This window comes from Pyricularia pennisetigena, chromosome 5, assembly GCF_004337985.1.
Source record: "Pyricularia pennisetigena strain Br36 chromosome 5, whole genome shotgun sequence".
Classification (NCBI taxonomy): Eukaryota; Fungi; Ascomycota; class Sordariomycetes; order Magnaporthales; family Pyriculariaceae; genus Pyricularia; species Pyricularia pennisetigena.
The window spans coordinates 76,313-93,761 of record NC_043743.1 but is presented as its reverse complement, the minus strand read 5'-3'; the positions used below and the strand labels follow the sequence as shown (position 1 = coordinate 93,761).

At 52.4% G+C, this 17,449-nt stretch overlaps 6 protein-coding genes across 6 annotated transcripts; 3 read left to right on the top strand and 3 right to left on the bottom strand.

Annotated features, from left to right (window-relative positions):
• Positions 1–2,071: 2,071 nt before the first annotated feature.
• Positions 2,072–3,712, top strand: PpBr36_07992 (uncharacterized protein; the record flags this gene model as incomplete). Its single annotated transcript, XM_029895125.1, has 1 exon — positions 2,072–3,712. One exon carries the CDS (start codon positions 2,072–2,074, stop codon positions 3,710–3,712), a length of 1,641 nt encoding a protein of 546 aa, XP_029747138.1.
• A 104-nt stretch (positions 3,713–3,816) lies between these two features.
• On the bottom strand, positions 3,817–5,159 carry PpBr36_07991 (uncharacterized protein; the record flags this gene model as incomplete). The annotated part of the gene is made up of 2 exons (XM_029895124.1): positions 3,817–4,743; positions 4,851–5,159. 2 exons carry the CDS (start codon positions 5,157–5,159, stop codon positions 3,817–3,819), a joined length of 1,236 nt encoding a protein of 411 aa, XP_029746852.1.
• A 616-nt stretch (positions 5,160–5,775) lies between these two features.
• Positions 5,776–6,467, bottom strand: PpBr36_07990 (uncharacterized protein; the record flags this gene model as incomplete). Its single annotated transcript, XM_029895123.1, has 2 exons — positions 5,776–6,008; positions 6,167–6,467. The coding sequence occupies 2 exons, from the start codon at positions 6,465–6,467 to the stop codon at positions 5,776–5,778; spliced, it is 534 nt and encodes a 177-aa protein (XP_029746854.1).
• Positions 6,468–8,784: 2,317 nt separating this feature from the next.
• PpBr36_07989 (uncharacterized protein) lies at positions 8,785–9,712 on the top strand (the record flags this gene model as incomplete). Its single annotated transcript, XM_029895122.1, has 3 exons — positions 8,785–9,144; positions 9,299–9,451; positions 9,536–9,712. 3 exons carry the CDS (start codon positions 8,785–8,787, stop codon positions 9,710–9,712), a joined length of 690 nt encoding a protein of 229 aa, XP_029746708.1.
• Positions 9,713–12,771: 3,059 nt separating this feature from the next.
• PpBr36_07988 (uncharacterized protein) lies at positions 12,772–15,070 on the top strand (the record flags this gene model as incomplete). Its single annotated transcript, XM_029895121.1, has 5 exons — positions 12,772–13,362; positions 13,430–13,546; positions 13,633–13,822; positions 13,887–14,479; positions 14,558–15,070. The coding sequence occupies 5 exons, from the start codon at positions 12,772–12,774 to the stop codon at positions 15,068–15,070; spliced, it is 2,004 nt and encodes a 667-aa protein (XP_029746707.1).
• Positions 15,071–15,727: 657 nt separating this feature from the next.
• On the bottom strand, positions 15,728–17,008 carry PpBr36_07987 (uncharacterized protein; the record flags this gene model as incomplete). The annotated part of the gene is made up of 1 exon (XM_029895120.1): positions 15,728–17,008. The coding sequence occupies one exon, from the start codon at positions 17,006–17,008 to the stop codon at positions 15,728–15,730; it is 1,281 nt and encodes a 426-aa protein (XP_029746695.1).
• Between the last annotated feature and the right edge of the window lie 441 nt (positions 17,009–17,449).

Sequence of the window (17,449 nt, the reverse complement as noted above, 5' to 3'; positions counted from 1 at the left end):
ACCGCAAAACAACCCCCTACAAATACTCGGTAAAGGTCCCTGGTATGATCTTCTCTGGTGGCTGAAAATGAGGGGTGAGCAGCCTTTTCTACTTCTGCGCGCGATTGGGCCACTGTCTGCCTTGTGACCACCTGTTCGTTCTCAGCTGGCCGATCAATGGTCAACCAACGGGAAAGCCCAAATAAATTAATGAAGGAAGCGAGGTGTCAAGGGATGGATGTGTTTCTCCCGAGGTGCTTTTCAATTCCCTCAAGCTTTATCCTCTGAATGACCCGACGGTAGAACTTTGCGTCTTTGCCCACTGCGCGAGCTGCAGCCCAATATTATGGCAATTAAGTTAACATACCAATCACACCAAGGGGGAGGCAATAGCAAGCAAGCCACCCATCATTTGATACCTTGCCTTAAGTGGGAAAGTCACTTCTAACTTGTGCCCGCCATTCTGCAACAAGTGTGACGAAAAAGCCGTGAGAAATCGTCTGTCTTACCCCCGGTCCTTCCGAAAACCTTCTCCTTCCTTTGCAAGGTCAACTCGATTTTGATACCGAGCTGGATAGTACAGGAAGTTGCATGCGGTGATCGACCAGTTACCTGCTTGCCCGCCCCTGATGCCTGCCCTGCATTGCTCCTCCGTTTCCCCCAGACTTTTTTTCCCAAAGGAATCCAACATCCCTGTCACAGACGCACACCTCAAGTTACACCTGATGGTGTTCCGTGCCACCAACCTGGAGAGTTGCACGAAAATGCACAATGCAGCTTTGATGGCACACATCCTAGAAAAATACATGCGAGAGATTCCGGTCGTCACACTCAGCTGTTGCTTTTTCCCCGCAAAGAAAATCGCCCGCAAGCCTCGTTGGGGTCGGCGGACTGGCCATGACAAAAAAAAAAAAAAGGGCATCCTCCTCGTTTCCGCAATAGACAAGAGAGCTTTCCCTATTTGGAATGTTTCACACCATCCATTTTCCCGGGGTCCCACGCCTAGAGGCGTTCTAGATCTCACTCTTACTTCCCTGCCTTTATTCTTAACCCCAGGCAAGCAAGCCATGGGAGGTCACCATACGGAGGATCTCGACCTTTTCCTCATGCAACCGTCACACTAAGTCAAGGCTCGCTCACCGGTCGTCAACCGTACCTACCTCGTGCATGCATTGGATGCATACAGTAAGTACATCACCTACCTTAACCCCAACCACAATGAGTCTAGCAGGCCGTTTTCAAAAAGAAATAGAGGGGGGAGAGAGGGCGAAAGAAGAAAGAAGAAATAAAATGTGGCGGTAGGAAACAAGTATGGTTATGTCCCCGCTCCCACACATATGTAATGTTGATGACCCTTTGGGCCCCTTGCAAATCATTTCCGGTTTTCTTTCCTTGCTTGCCTCGATTCTGGGGAACACCATCCTCCTGTCTATAGTCTGACATGGGCTATACTCGTGCCGACCACACCGATTCTACAATACAACCCAATACCGTTTGACTTTGGTTGTCAGCTGCATCGTTCTTGATTTATTTACCCTCGGCCCTGTGTCCACCAGGCCGATAACCATCAGTCCAACATCACACTCACTATCCAGCAGTCAAGTCCACGCCAACCAAGATCCGTTGCGCATCTTTGTTGATCAACAATCTCGACCCGTGTCTACATCAAGCTTAGACAGCATTGATTGTCCATATTTTTTACCGGCTCTTTTATCCCAGGCCTCATGTTTCGGTTCAGCATCGTCAAGTCAACCAGAGTATGACCTTGAACACCCCACAAACACTGTCAAGCTCTCTGCATTAATCCCAACTCAATCTGGGTCTCGACCTGCATCCCCGACAATCCCGACGACGCTCCTTAGCACCCATGGCGCAGATAGCGCTTGCAGGTCGCTTTCATTTGTTGCTCTTCTTGCTCTAGGGTCTGGGAGGACATTTCATTGCCTCTGCCGCCCTGCAACTTTTGCACGAGGGCATAGTATTGCTTGCATGCCTCATGAAATAGGACTCTACGTGCAAAGCAAGGTCACGAGAAGTTGTGGCCTGCCCAAATCGATACCCCGTCGCATCTTATCATCACGTACGGCGTAGGATGACTTTACTAGGCTCAATGAATGTTTTGAGCACCGTTGCAGAACAGCTTCAGGGGCCAAGTTTAGCTGCAGCCTTGCCAACATGCTGTCAGGCAGTTGGGGTCCGGAGAACTGCTGTATGCGCAACGTGGTCGGCCGGCAAAACATCACACAAGCGTCTGACGCGAGCATCTGAGGACCAGTTGCTCGAGGTGAAACTGGAAAAAATCTTTGCAGCCAGTGGGTTTCGGATTGTCGATTTGGCGGTGCAGAGTTCCGACAGGAGTCTTGTCACACCGGTGACCCAGCCGCCTACAATCTTGTCGTCCTGTCCAGTCACGTCAATGGAGCAAACTCTGGGTACGAATAAGAACGCACCCCTTAGGCGTATTTCGGTCTTCCCAGTCTCTTCACCTTGTACCGGTTCGGTCCAACGACAGGATCTAGAAGCTTCCCAGACACAAGACGATGCCGTTCTTGACGCCGGAATTGTCTCGGGGTCTCCGCGATGTCACCAGTCCAGCAACTGCACCATCTCTGTCTCTCTCTCCGTTCCAGACAACTCCATTGACATTTGTCGAAATAACCACACAAAGCTACTTTCTGAGAAACGGTTCCCAGCCGTCGTGATTCCCCAGACTCCAAAAAACCTTAGATGCAGGTCCGACGTAGATGGGCCACATACGGCGGAGGTGCCCAAGAAAAGACGCCGGCTCAGTTGGAATCAGACCACGAGTCCACTATCAGAACCATCAAGCACGCCGGGGTCAATCAAGCTCTCGACCTCTGCTACGTCGGGTTGCAGCGACACGGGTCCACGCAGTAGGAAGCAAGCCAGGCTGTCGCAAGGTGCTTTAGCCAGGCGGCAGATATTCCTCATGGGTATGCACCGGCAGCTTGCTGAGGTACAAGAAGCCGATCAAGAAATCATTGAAAGAACGGAGAGAGGAAACAATGATCTCAGTAGGGCAGGGGAGTATACGGTGATTGGCTCAGATCCCACCACTGATGCACTGGACATGGAAAGCTTGGCTGCTCCTGACGCAAGGAATAGTCAAATCTCGGCTTATTCGGTCGGTGGTACCAGTAATAATCAGGTCGAGCAGAGGAGATGGCCGCTGCGGCAGCCTGTTGATACCATTTTTTCTCCCTTGCACCACCCGGGAAAGCTCCTCAACAGGACGCTTGGCCAGAAACCGGCAGTCAGAGACCCGGCTGCTCATCTCGCTGCCGCCCGTGCCCAAATTATCTCCCGGCCGTTCATCTCAGCCGCGCGTCCAGTGCCTCTTTCCGGCGCATGCTGGAATCGACCTATTATTTTTCAACCGAGACAGCCGCTAGCAAATATCCATATGACAGCCCGGGGTGTACCACTGCCACCTTTTTGTTCATCAACCGGACCAGCAACCCCACAGGCCAACCTCGCATCGACGGAAGAAATCGGCTTGGAAGAAGAAGAAGAAGAAGAAGACGAGAACGAACTGGCGTTCCCAACTTCCAAATACGAGAGTCGATATTTTCCTAGCGACTATGAGGACGATGGCATGGAAATATATGCTGATCTTGCCGGGTTGTGGCCGCAGTCAGGGGATGGGTTGCAAATAGATATGGATGCTGAATACGAAGAGATGGGCACATTTGGTATCAGTACGTTTGGGTGAAGTGGGGAACGTTAGCGCAGGACGGCATGTATTGCTGACAGTAGATACAGCACCGTTGGCACAACGGGGGGGAAAAAAAAAGTCTATCATACTTGTATCTATTTTTAAAGTCTGACTTGCCTGCCGGTGTCAGAATCATCCGATTCCGCTCTAACCATACCATCTTGATAAATAGTCGCAACGTGCACACCTTGAGGACTCCAGATCTTGGCCTCCATGAGAACCCTCCCGTTTGCGGCTCGCGGGTAGAAGACTTCTTGAAGCCACCACTCGGACCTTCGGTCGGGCGTCTGGCTTTCGTGCCGCATGATGGCGTCGTCGAGGTTTGTGTGCACGACAAATGAGTAGCTCATCGAAGTCACCATCTTCATCCGAGAGCTGATTTTGATGGCGTTCCAGGCCATCAACAGGCCGTTGCGGTCGGCCTCGTACGCGTGCACCAGGGCGTGGGCGTTGCCGTTGACGGCGTCGGTGCCTTGCAAAGGGCGGAGGATCCGGTACAAGATGAGTTGGCGCTGTTCAAACAGCGGCCTGCCGGCGTTGTACGCAGTCATGTCGACCTTCTTCATGTCGAGGGCCGGGAACGAGCCGATTCGGCGCCGACAGTCCCGATCCCCCCGCTGCTCCAGCGCCGCCACGATACCATCGATGTCCAGTCGGGGTGCGGGAAGCCAGTCCTCGGGCCGGCGGAGGGCCAGAATGGAGGAGAAGCGCCGCTGCGCCGAATCCTCCTGCTCGCTGACGCCGGCGGCGTGCGGCTCGGGCAGCTTGAAGGACACGGTGGCGGAGAAGCAGATGGGTTTCAGGTCGGACCAGCGCTGGCATTTGGCATCCTTGTCGGGGAAGCGGAAGCTGTTGTTGCCGCCGGGACAGTCCCAGCCGCGCCGGGGCGGCTTGGACGAGCTCTCGGCCGGCTGCCGCGCCGTGACCAGGTAGGTCTTGAAGGAGAACTGCGCGTTTGTTATGGGCGAGACCTCGTAGAAGATGGGCCTGTCGCTGAAGACAAAGGTGGTGAAGTAGCCGTGTACGGTCTTGTTTTGTGTTAGTAAAGATGGACGGCAGCAAGGATGAAGACAACAACGACGACGACGACGACGACGACCACTACAAAAACAACGCCAGCCCGTCAAACACTCACATGCAACCCGCGCGTCCGCTGCCTCTCGTCGCTTGGTCCTGCCCGCTCCTCGGCATCGACAACGCGAGCAGCGGCCATGCCCGACTGCGCGTACACGTGGCCGCCGAAGCTGGCGAGCGGGGCGTGCCAGAGCGGCTTGCCCTCGCCGCAGAGTTCCTCGATGCGCTCAATGTCGGAGCCGGGAAGCCAGGCCGGCCGGCGGCTCATGAAGCGACGGACCACGCCGCGCTGGGCGGCTTCGGCGTCGAGCGGCAGCTCGGTGAGCTCCATTATCTCCTGGAAGGAGAGCCGGCAGTCTTTTGCAGCCATTGTCGGCTGGGTCGTCTGGGTTGATTGGGGTGTCAATTTCAGGCTGCTTGGCAAAAAAAAGAAAAAAGAAAAAAAAAATGCGTATTGAGCACTTGTAAGTAAAAAAATAAAAAAGAATATATAAAAAATAAGCAATAAAAACACAAGACTTAAAATAGCAATATCTACATCTGAAACATGACAGTAACAAAAAAGAGAAAACCCCCTTTTCGGCCACAAGTGCAACCTATACATGTACATGTAGGACGGCCGTTATGCACCGAGCTTTTGATCCCCCCACCTGCGCATTATGACACGGCTTGGTGACAATAGCCGAAGCCGAGGTACGCAATCACGTGATAACCCCAGCAAGCACCTGTAAATTCTCGAAAGATGAGACGACGTAGATGATTAACACTTATCAAGGTCCTGCCGTCGACAGAGACGTTGACTTTTGACCTGTGATATATGAAGGGTCTGATAATTACAGTTGTGCTCATTTCCAGTACACCACCACAGAATCAATAAAACCCTCGCCTCCTTTGTTTCACGGCGTTTTCCTCCACCGTTTGCCATTAGCAATCACCCTTGCCTCTATGGGCGCCTCCTCACCTTGGCCCAGTCAGTCGACAGCTCTCTACGTAGCCTTGCTCTTGTTCTTTCCTACATTGGCCGCCCGCGCTCCGTTGCCCTTGCCCTTGCCATTACCGTTGCCGTTGCCGTTGCCATTGCCATTGCCGTTGCCGTTGCCGTTGCCCTCCTTTTGCGCCTTTTCCTTTGCGGCGTCCAGAACGCACTTGTCACGGCCACGATCCTTGACGTTGGGGTCACACGACAGCAGACTGGCGGCGACGCAGGTAAGTCCTTCACCTATAGAGAGTTTGAAGGGTTAGCAACTTTTTTTTTATCAAGTCACCTCCGGCCTTATAGGAAAGACTTTGGGTGGGGAAAAAAAGAAACAGCACGACATGGTTGTTTCTTTTTTTTTTTTTTTTCTCTCTCCCTCTCTCAAGGGCACTGGAACTCACAGTTCTCGCGGGTTCTGGCTGCAGGAATGCAGCGGCCGGCTTCACTGCGGACCGTGCAAATGTCTTGGCGTATGTTGACACCGTGGACGCAGCAGCCGCCGTTGGGGATGGTCCGGCCGTTGTTGTCCTTGAACTCCTGTGGTGCGTCGCCAGCCTTGTTCCCATTACCCTGAGGGATGGGCGACCTGGGATCAAGGTTGAACAGGTGGCGGGGTGAGTTCTTGATGCCCTCGTTGTCGCTGAAGAGGGCCATGGAGCCAGCGAAGAGGCTGATGAGAACTGCCGAGGTGGAGAACTTCATTTTGTTGGTTGTTGGTTGGTTTTCGGTCAAGGTAAATAAGTAGACTACAAGTCGAATAAATGTAGAGGAAGAACGAATGGTGACTTGAATCAGGAGTGGATTCTCAAAAAAAAAAGAAGAAGAAACGACTGACAGTTCCCGACTGAAGTCTTGTTCGGAAAGTAATGAAAGAAGAATCCGGCTGGCGGATAGAATGATTGTAAAGGTTTTGTTGGTTGGATTGCGAGGACAATGAGTGTGATGAGGAATGAGAGGGAGCCAGCAGTGAAGAAGGCTTGGCGAGCTGTGCCTTTATGTATTTTCTTTTGACATACCTTAATTGCCTTGAGCCTGTATGTAACGTATAAATCTTTTTCCAGCAAGCAGATTTGGATGGCATACTCTGCATCGGTCTCTGAACAGGGGTTGGGGAATGACTTGTGAATGGCCCCGTCTTAGCTACTGCGTAAAACAGAAAAAAAAAGTATCACTTGGGAACGACGTCGTGCATGCTGTGGCATGAAATCCATGGAAACTCGGAGTCTGGATGGGACTGAGGCAGAGAATTACGTTGGCTCAGCAAGACAAGGAAAAGGTTGCTGCTGGGTAAGGCATCTTCTTGATTCGAGGCCGAGTTTCTGTTGTTTTACTCAAGATACTGCAGGTGAACTTGCCGTGGATCGGGCACCCGCCGTAGTCAAGATATCGGATCTATACTAGGGACTAGACGGGGGAGATAGAAGACCAGCGTAAGCAACAAACAGACATGAAGACACTCAACTCAGTTGCTCACGCCAGGATGCAACCCTGACTCCTTTGGGTCGTATTCCCAAAAGCCAGAGTCTGAAACTGAGCAAAATAAAAATAAAAATATAAAGTTAAAAAATGTTAAAAGGATTGTCTCAGAAGAACTTTGGTGTCATTTGCGGTTCCACCATCAAGTCTGAAAAATCGCAGAGGCTTGTCTGTTGTCCCAGTTATGCAGATCCAGTACTTGTAGACCCCAGCACGGATGCGATGACCTGGAAAGGAAATTGAGAAGAAAGTTGAGATGAAATGCCGATTACGATTACCGTCCTGTTACGCCGCGACAGTCATCAAAAAACAAGATGAACGACATTTGTCTTATCTGTCTTTTGCTGACAGCAAAGACTCGCGCTCTCTGTCTTTCTCTGTTTGAACGTGTCATTTCCAGGTCCTAGTCTAGATACAACCCACATACATGACTGAGCGAGACGCCTTTTCCACGTAACGCAACCAAGCGCAACAGAAAAAAAAAAAAAAAAATCATGTCCTCTTCCACCCCCGGACAGTCAATCAGTCAAGCTTGCTTGCCCTTCTATGGCAAAAGAAAAGAGAGCGACAGGTTGATCCCATGTCTTTTTGTGCCAAGACTTGTCATCCCATCATCTTTGTCCTGCCTATCCCCATTCAAGTCTGATTTCCCATCAATTTTGCAGTCCTGTACTCGGTATACATCATCCGCCAGACAGGAAAAGAACAAAACACAATTAAGCAATTAAGCAATTGTCGCCGGCGTCGTACGTGATGGTCACATGCGTCCCCACAAAGCTTGTATTTAGCCGGTGAATATGGGGTACATCTCCACCGCGACAATATCCCTCCCGTTCCCGATAGAGTACATCTTGTTCCCTATTCGGCAGACATGGTGTCGCAAATCTGCCGCTCCCCCACACACATCCTCTGGATCGGCATTGCTTCCGCTCTACACAAAACCCGGAACCCCCCTCCATTCTCCATTTTAGGCACTCGTTCATGTCTTTTAAATGCTCGCGAAGTGCTTTTTTTCACTACAGCATCTGGCTTTTCAATTACAACTTACGGACGAAGGGAAGCTTTACGACTGTCGACCGACGACTGGCTTGCTAGACCTCCTGAGCGGGAGTGACGGTTGAATGGATAAACTTGGAGATATCACGGCTTTTGTCTCTTTTTTTTTTCTCTTTCCTGTCAGTAACTAACTGCCTTGGTCTATGTACGTTGCATATTAACGAGATTTGCCCCCTGCTTTCGGATGGCTTGGCCCCGCTGATCTACCCTAGACTTGAAGAAACAATGAGCTATATATCCTGATTCCCACAATACCCTGGATGTTTGGATGAATATATAAGTGATAATGCTCATCCCACTTGACTCTCGCCATTGATCTCGTGCAGCCCAGGCTTCTTCCTCATTGTCTCCTCCTTACTCTCGCTTACCTATAACTCCCTGGCTGGCCTCGATAACCGCCACATAAGAGTCTTACTAGAGAGGGAAACAAAAAAAAAGAAAAGAAAAAAAAGGAAAAAGAGCAAGGAAGCAAGGGCCGGCATCAAAAATGAAGCTCTCAGCTGTCGCCGTCTCCCCCCTCGTGGCCGGCCTGGCCGCTGCATCTCCGGCCTCCAGCCCGCTCACGTCCCGCCAGGCATGCCCAAACGTGCATGTTTTCGGTGCCAGGGAGACGACGGTCCCTCAGGGATACGGCACGTCGCAGGGCCTCGTCAACATGGTGCTCCAGGCTTACCCCGGAGCCACGTCCGAGGCCATCGTCTACCCGGCCTGCGGCGGCCAGAGCCAATGCGGTGGTGTCAGCTACGACAACTCTGCCAGCCAGGGCACCGCCGCCGTCGTCAGCGCCGTCACGAGTTTCAATAGCCGCTGCCCCAACACCAAGCTCGTAGTCATTGGCTACTCGCAGGTGAGCAAAGCTATCTTTTTTTTCTTAAACATTTTTAAGAGAGGTGCAAGTGTGCCGAGAGAAAGAGAGACAAGATCAACGTCAAATCCAAGTTTGACCGACTGGCTGACATGCTTTTCCCCCCCGGTGGGTGGGAACGATAACCAAACTTTAGGGAGGCCAGATCTTTGACAACGCCCTCTGCGGCGGCGCCGGAGCCACCCTTAGCGGCAATGCACTCGCGGCGGTCAAGGCGGCCATCTTCATGGGCGACCCTCACAACCAGAACGGGCTTCCGTACAATGTCGGCACATGCCGGGCGGGTGGGGTAAGTCATATGCGAGAAAGACACGAAACAAAAAACAATGAGATTACTAAAAACAGGAAAAAAAAAAAAACATTTACACTACAGTTTGCGGCCCGCCCCAGTGGATTCCGATGCTCGCCGGCCAGCTCGTCCATCATCCAGTCGTACTGCGACTCGACCGACCCTTACTGCTGCAATGGCAACGACGCCAACTCGCACCAGCAGTACGTCAACAAGTACGGCACCCAAGCGCTCAACTTTATCAAGAGCAAGCTGGGTTGAACGCAAAGTGGTTTGGCTGTTGCTGTTGGGAGACGCTTGGTTCATCATGCAGAGGTGCTTGGAGAAGGTGGACTGCGGGACTCAAGCGTCAAGGTGCAAGTATGGGCATGTTGGTTTAAATTTGCCTTGTTAAAAAAAGCCTAGCACTGGTTCATTCTATCTCTTTTACCCAACCGATTTGTTGATTTGTCCCATGTTTCATTCAGACCTGCCCAACTTGCTCGTACCAGTGACATGTTCTCATGTGTGATCTTGATACATGAAGGTCTACTTAGAATGGGCGGCGTATGTGATCTGGAGATCAACTTGATCCAGACGAGGTTGAGTCTTTGACAAGTTAAGATCATATTTCAGACACGGAGAAAGGGCAAAGAGAATCAAGGTCTGTTGGCTTGGTTGTTATGGCAGTCTTGGCAGAATAGCAAGTATGAAACCGCCTCAGAGATAATGTCGCTTGATATTCTCTCTGTCATCCGCTCGTTGTGCCACGCGATTGGTTTGCTTTTGAAATTTCCAGAGTCCCCTTAAGTAAAAGTCAGCCATAGGCTTGAGACGCAGGTTGCCAAAGTTGGTTTGGGGTCAGGTTAAATGCGAGTTTCCTGGCCGCAGAAGCTGAAGTTATCAAGCTCCAATTCCCTGTTATAGTCACTGGTTAATAACATGCTAGTAGACAACGGGCTGAGAACACACAAGCTGCAGGAATACAAGTTCTATGCACAAGCAGCTCCAGCAGTTCATAGTCTCAACGGCCGACCTTTCCCTCGAGCATTTCTCTTTGAGAAGCAAATATAGCTCTTTTGGTCTGATTCAAAGTGCCTTGAGAGGGTTATGAGACTCTGAGCTCAACAGTCACTTACTCACTTTACATGTGTTTGTACCTAGACACTAACTAAACAGGGCAGGCCTCACACAACAAAACCTGCACTACATATCTGTGGTACAAAAAAAATCAAAACATAACCAGGTGAATGTCACAGCTCTTTCATCCCTTCTGATGAGCGGAATCTAACATTTCTGCCTCTGCAAGGTTGCAGTGGTGATGCAGAATGGCTTTGATTACCGTATCGGGAACCGGTGCTTTGTGGGTTTGTAATAACCTGTTGAGTGGTTTTCTTCAGCGCATTGTGGTCAGAATATTCAGACCCAAGTAATAATATATCCATTTGATATCTAAGCTCCTTTGTCTCTGTTAGCCCTGACAGCAAACAGAGGCAAGTCCTGGTGAGCGCCGCTTGAACATGTCTCCAGAAAGCACAGTAGTTTCAGTGAGTTCGGTAGGGTTGTCCCTGAAAATGACGGGCTATAACTCTCAAAATAAAACATTTCATAGTAGTCCCAGCTTTCTTTATATGTGCATTTTCCGACTCTACTGTGCTGTGCTCTCTCAGGCAAGTTATCCCTACCTTTACACTACCAATATCTCTCATCACTCCAGGCTCAGGTACTAAGCTGTGTGTTTGTTGTGGGTACCCCATCAAGTCCCCAAGAACCAGCAAGAGCCAATTCGTAGAGGTGATCCGGCCCAGCCATGCCAAGGCAAAACCGGGTGGCCGAGGCGGAGAGTGCGGGGAAAACTGCCGGCTAATAGTGAGGAGTGTGGATGCTAAATTCCCCCAAGTCTTCACAACCTCTGCCAGGGGTAAGTAGTTTACTACCATACATATTATACATGCCGTACACATACCAACATGTTGCCCTATCACCATTGTATACCATTTAAAACCAACCGAGGTATGTACAGCCGTAAGTTATAGTGCTTAGCCCAGGGGGTAGACATACAGCAGGCGACGGGATTCCTCGCACTCGTCTGGTATTCAATCTCAACATGCCGGGGCGGAGCAGCCCTTCAACTGCGTAGGTACCACAACAAAACCCGAGTCCTTAAGTACCTTGTCAGGTCACTGCCATATTTTATCTTGCACTAGCCATTTCTTGGCCGACTAACCGAGAAGCCAAGGTGAGCAACCCCGGACCAGCCCCACATATCTCGACCATGCCTTTTCCGATTGGGGCGGTTAGGCGTTTGGAGTAATGGTTAAACAGCAAAGAACAGCCGAAATGACGCTCAGGGGACCGTTGGGTACCTACCTCTTTCGTACCTTGCACTATTACGTACTTCGTAGGTGCTGTGCTTTCCTATTTGGTAATCCACAAGCCAAGGTAAGCAAGTACCCATGATGCCTACCGGTACTTTGTACCTACCCTCACCAGAGTCACTACTGCCATCTTGAGCAGTATGACCTCCGAACCCCCCTCTCTTTGCTCAGATCCACAGATGCGCCCGTCTGCGGAGAAGAGAAAGCCAGGGGGCCGTTTGGTTGCTGCCAAAATCGTGTTGACTTTTGGGGACCGCATACACCCATACAAAAAGAAAAAGATCAAAGGAGGATTGCCATCACACCAAAGTTACCTTGTCTACCTCTGCCGTACCTCCAGGAACAAAGTATCAAAAGGAGCTAAGGTATTTAGGCATTCTAGCACCGGCTTTATCCCGACTGCCTCCTTACTCGCCTAGGCAATGCACGCCATCCCCGAACACCATGGAGGGCCGAGAGCGATACTTTGTTTCCATATGGCCGTCATAGACTTTTTCTGTGAGCTTACTGACGCAAGGGGAAAAAAAGAGACTATCTGCAGTATGGCAGCAACATTAGCAAGCCACCAAGGACAAGAAGAAAAAGACGACCATGACTTGTAGCCATTGGTACTCCTCCCCAGTCATGCGTTGCGTCTCCAAAATGCCACCAACCAGGACCGCGCGCATCGTCGACACCATGTATGTCACTCCGCCTGTGGGGTTCGCTCGCCACGTTCGTCTCCAAGATCCAAGCCATGGTTCAATTCCGGCTATGCATACAGTCTTGGAGAAGCCTTGGCCGGCATGCAGGAGGGGTACAGAACAAGCGACGCATCTACTGTCGTGAATGAGGGGGATGGATATAAAACCCACGCGTCGTCGTCGGTTCACGCACCCTCCATCCCTGACCGACTAAGGCACCCAGCGGCGCCCGAATCCCCTCAGCTATTGCATCCCTAGATCGACGCAGCCGCTGTTCACCATGCTGTCCGTCACCAGACTGCTCACGGCCGCATTGGTTGTCTCCTCGGCCGCTGCCGTCGACATCCAGGTCAAGGCCACTGGCGGCAACAAGACTAGCGGCCACCAGTATGGCTTCCTGCACGAGGATATCAATTACAGTGGTGACGGAGGAGTCTACGCCGAGCTGATCCGCAACCGGGCCTTCCAGGGTGACCCTGAGCACCACCCCAAGACACTGCTCGCCTGGCGCCCCATCAATGCTAAGCTGTCCCTCCACGACCTCGACATCCCCTTGTCTGAGGAGCTGCCCACTTCGCTGCGCGTGGAGCCTGAAGGCGACGGCGACGGACCTCTGGGCTTCTCCAACGACGGCTTTTGGGGTATGAACGTCAAGGTGCAAAAGTACACTGGCTCCTTCTGGGTCAAGGGTGCGTATGAGGGCAAGTTCACGGCCTCTTTCAAGTCTGCCCTCACCGATGACGTCTTTGGTAGCGTCGAGATTGAGTCGCAGTCTGTCGAGGACGACTGGATTGAACACGAGGTCATCTTGACGCCCAGCAAGGATGCGCCAAGCAGCAACAACACTTTCGCCATCACCTTTGACCGTGCTGTACGTCGCCCCAAGATGCACTGAAAAAGCCAAGTAGATGCTGACTGCTTCATCTTTGTACAAACAGGGTATGAAGGGAGACGCCCTCGACTTCAATCTTATCAGCATGTTCCCCCCAACCTACAAAGGCCGCAAGAATGGACTGCGCGTCGACCTTGCGGAGGCACTCGAGCAACTTCATCCGGTACGTAACGCGAGCCCATGACCCAGCCATTCTTGGCACTCCCTTATGCACTCGGTACTAAAACCAAATCTCTTCCTCTTACCTAGACTTTCTTCAGATTCCCTGGTGGTAACATGCTGGAGGGCCCGACCAATCGTTCCATCTGGGACTGGAAGTCGACTCTCGGCCCCCTGCGTCACCGCAAGGGATTCCCAGGGCCCTGGGGATATCCCGTCACCCAAGGCCTCGGCCACTTAGAGTACCTGCAGTGGGCAGAGGACATGGGCATGGAGATTGGTAAGATGATATTGACGTTCCTACACTCATCTCCTTGGACGAACTGTGCCTGACAATCCATCAGTGATCGGCGTTTGGGCCGGCCTTGCCTTGAACGGCGACATCACCCCTAGGGACAAGCTCCAACCATTCATCGATGACGCGCTCAACCTCATCGAGTTCACCCGCGGACCTGCTGATTCAACCTGGGGCAAGAAACGCGCCGAGCTGGGCCACCCCGAGCCGTTCAAGCTCGAGTACGTCGAGGTCGGTAATGAGGACTGGCTCGCGGGCGGAGCAGCCGGCTGGAATAGCTACAAAGAATATCGCTTCCCCATGTTCCTTGAGGCAATCAACAAGGCGTACCCGGATATCACGGTCATTGCCTCGGGATCCACACACGATGGTCACCAGGTTCCGCCCGGAACTGGAGAGAACCGGGCAATGGGTGACTACCACCCCTACCGCAAGCCTGATGAACTGGTTGACGAGTTTGACAAGTTCGACAACGATCCCATCCCACACATCGTTGGCGAGGTCGCCGCTACCCATGTGAATGGTGGCATCGGCTGGGATGGGAATCTGAACTACTTCCCTTGGTGGATTGGTACCGTCGGCGAGGCCATCTCCATGATTGGCTACGAACGAAACGCAGACCGCATTCCCGGGACTTTCTATGTCAGTTTAACCCTCCCCCTTTTCTTCTGTTGCCTTGCCACTCTTGCTAACATGTGTCCAAATCTCACCTCTGCCTAGGCTCCTGTCATCCGCAACATGAACAGCTGGTCCTGGGCCGTCACGCTTATCCAACATGCCGCCGACCCTGCCATGACGACGCGATCGACCTCGTGGTACGCCTGGGAGCTCCTGGCTGCGCACCCCATCTCCAAGACGCTCCCAGCGTCGCAGACTATCGATCCCCTTTTCTACGTCGCCGGCGAGAGCCAGCACAACCCTGAGGGGCGCATCTGGAAGGGCGCGGTCTACAACACGACCAACTCGGCCGACGTGCCCATCTCTTTGAGCTTCGAGGGCGTTGGCAAGGGCACCAAGGCCAAGCTCAGGGTACTGACGGGACCCGAGGACCCGATGCTGTGGAACGACCCCCACACTGGCGTGAACGTGGTCAACTCGACGACCTACCACCTGACTGCCGGTGAGGGTGGCGTTTTTGAGTTCAGCCTGCCGGAGCTGAGCATCGCTGTTCTTGAGACGGGAGAGAAGTGCGTCTCCAGGAAGCGGAGCATTGCCGGTAGGGTGATGCACTGACCCGAAGGAGTAGTCGCCAGCCGCGATTCGTGACACGGCAGGATATGATAAAAGGGGCAAAAATAAAGAGATTCCGAGGATTCTTGTTCACATTAGAAAAAAGGCTACAGGGACAGCAGTGTGCTTGATAGCGAAACCATTGGGTCCAGAGATCTTAGACGCTAAAGGATTATAGCTGTGTCACTTTTAATTTAAAACCTGTGATGCATGTATTTCCAAGTACCTTCACCCACGTCTATGATGAGATTTGCTCGGATGAGCACACTCCGATTATACATGCATGTAGGTTAGTTAGCCAGTGGAGCTATCCGCCCTTCCCATTTTATCCGGGAAGTGCTGGGATATAAGGGTGTCTCCTCCAAAACATAGGTACTATTGAAAACAGCTTAGCCGCGGCACCATGTTCAGTTCTACCTTGTATAATTCATTATATATTCAGTCGACCGCATACAAACTCTGAGAAAGAAGCGAGAATTATGCGCGTCAAGTGTGTGTGTGTGTGTGGCTATCTCATCGTATCTTCATGAAACCTGATCATCATGTCGTGTATGTCCAAAAAATAAAATATAAAAAAATAGCAAAAAGAAAAAAAAAAGCAGGAAACCCGCTATCAATCACACAAGACTCTCTGTATCTACCTCCTCGAAATCTCAGGCCTCACCATACCACGCCGTACGCCTTCTCGCCCGCCGTAAGGTCGCCTTGCTTCTTCCGCTCCCGCACCGACTTGGCCCAGATGAGGTCCTTGAGGCCCATGACGACTATTCCGCCGATGCCGGCGGCAAGCAGCACGGCGATGGCGACCATGACGACGATAGGGAACCAGACGGCAACATCGAGGAAGGGGTGCCAGGTCTGATCGACGCCGGCGTAGCCGACCTCGTGGGCGGCCAGGGTGACCTGCAGGGCGTTGAAGATGACGGACAGGAAGGCAAAGACGGTGACGACGGGGGCGATGATGTGTGACAGGTACGAGCCCCACTGCGGGTAGATGTGGAAGTAGGCAAACTTGCGGCGCACCAGCATGGTGGTCTTGTTGATGCGCGACAGGCGCAGCTCACCGTACTGGAAGCGCCTGCTCACGTCCTCGTCGCGCACGACGGTGTGATCGCCAAACGGAGCGACGAAGGCGCAAAACTCCTCGTAGGTCGGGAGGCGCGCCGTCTCGGGCACCTTGGGGATGAGCTTGAGCTCGCAGGCCTTGTCAAAATCGATCTCGTACTGGATCAGGTGGTAGTACGACCGGACGAAGCCCAGGCAGGCCCTGTAGACTTCGGGGTCGGCGTTGTATGCGTAGGTCCAGAACTCCTGGCTGTACATGTAGGCCGGGATGGGTTTGATGTAGATGCGCTCATAGTACCAGACCAGGTGGAGGCCCGGGTGCTCGTCGACAATGATGCGATCGCGGCCGTGGGCGGGCTGGTGGTGGAGCGGCATGATGTGGCGATGCGACGGCGTCTGCACAAAGATGTACTTCATAAACGGCAGCAGCCTGTCCAGCTCCGTCGTCAGGTGGGCCCTGCGCAGGTAGTCGGGCAGGTGGTACAGGCTCGGCTCGCGTGGCGTCGGGCCGTGGGGTGCCGGCACGGCCGGATCCAGGCTCACGCGCGGCTGACCGGGCAGGTACTGTCGCGCCTTGTCCCGGGCGCGGAGAAGCAGCCGCGCCCTGGGCCGACTGCCTGCGCCATCTGTGTCGGTAGCCGTGACGACCACGGCCAACGGCGACGAAGTAGCATCCTCTGCCTGTCGTTGCCCGCCGTTGGCTGTCGAGTGGCCCTTTTCCTCCGAGACCGACGAGGCCGAGACCACCACTGGTGACACCAACACTGGTTGCACCTCCAGTGCCTTGCTCAGGGGTTTGATTTCGATCACCGACCGTTCCACCGACGAGTTACCATCCATGGTGAGGACCGAATTTGGGCTTGAGGAGGATGTCATTGTGTGTGTGTGTGTGAGAGAGAGAGAGAGAGAGGGAAAAACAGAGTGGAAAAAAGATGTGTATCGTGTACAGTATATACACTAGTTGGTGTGATATAGTTGTCCCTCTTCTTGTTTGTCTTTTTTCTGTTCTCTTGGTTTTCCCCCCTTTTTCGCGATGTCCCTGGTGTTTGAGGAATCTTTGTTACACCGGGTTTATAGTGTCTTTGCGCTACGACCGAAACTCTGTTGGAGGGATCCGCCAATATCAAAATAGAAGTTGAACGCAAATCAATCCAGAGCTTAAAATAAGCTTACGGTTGCTCTCGTTATGCAAATGCAGACGAGCCTATTCAAAAAAGAGAGCCGAGAGAGAGAGAGAGAGAGAGAGAGAGAGAGAGAGAGAGAGAGAGAGAGAGAGAGAGAGAGAGAGAGAGAGAGAGAGAGAGAGAGAGAGAGAGA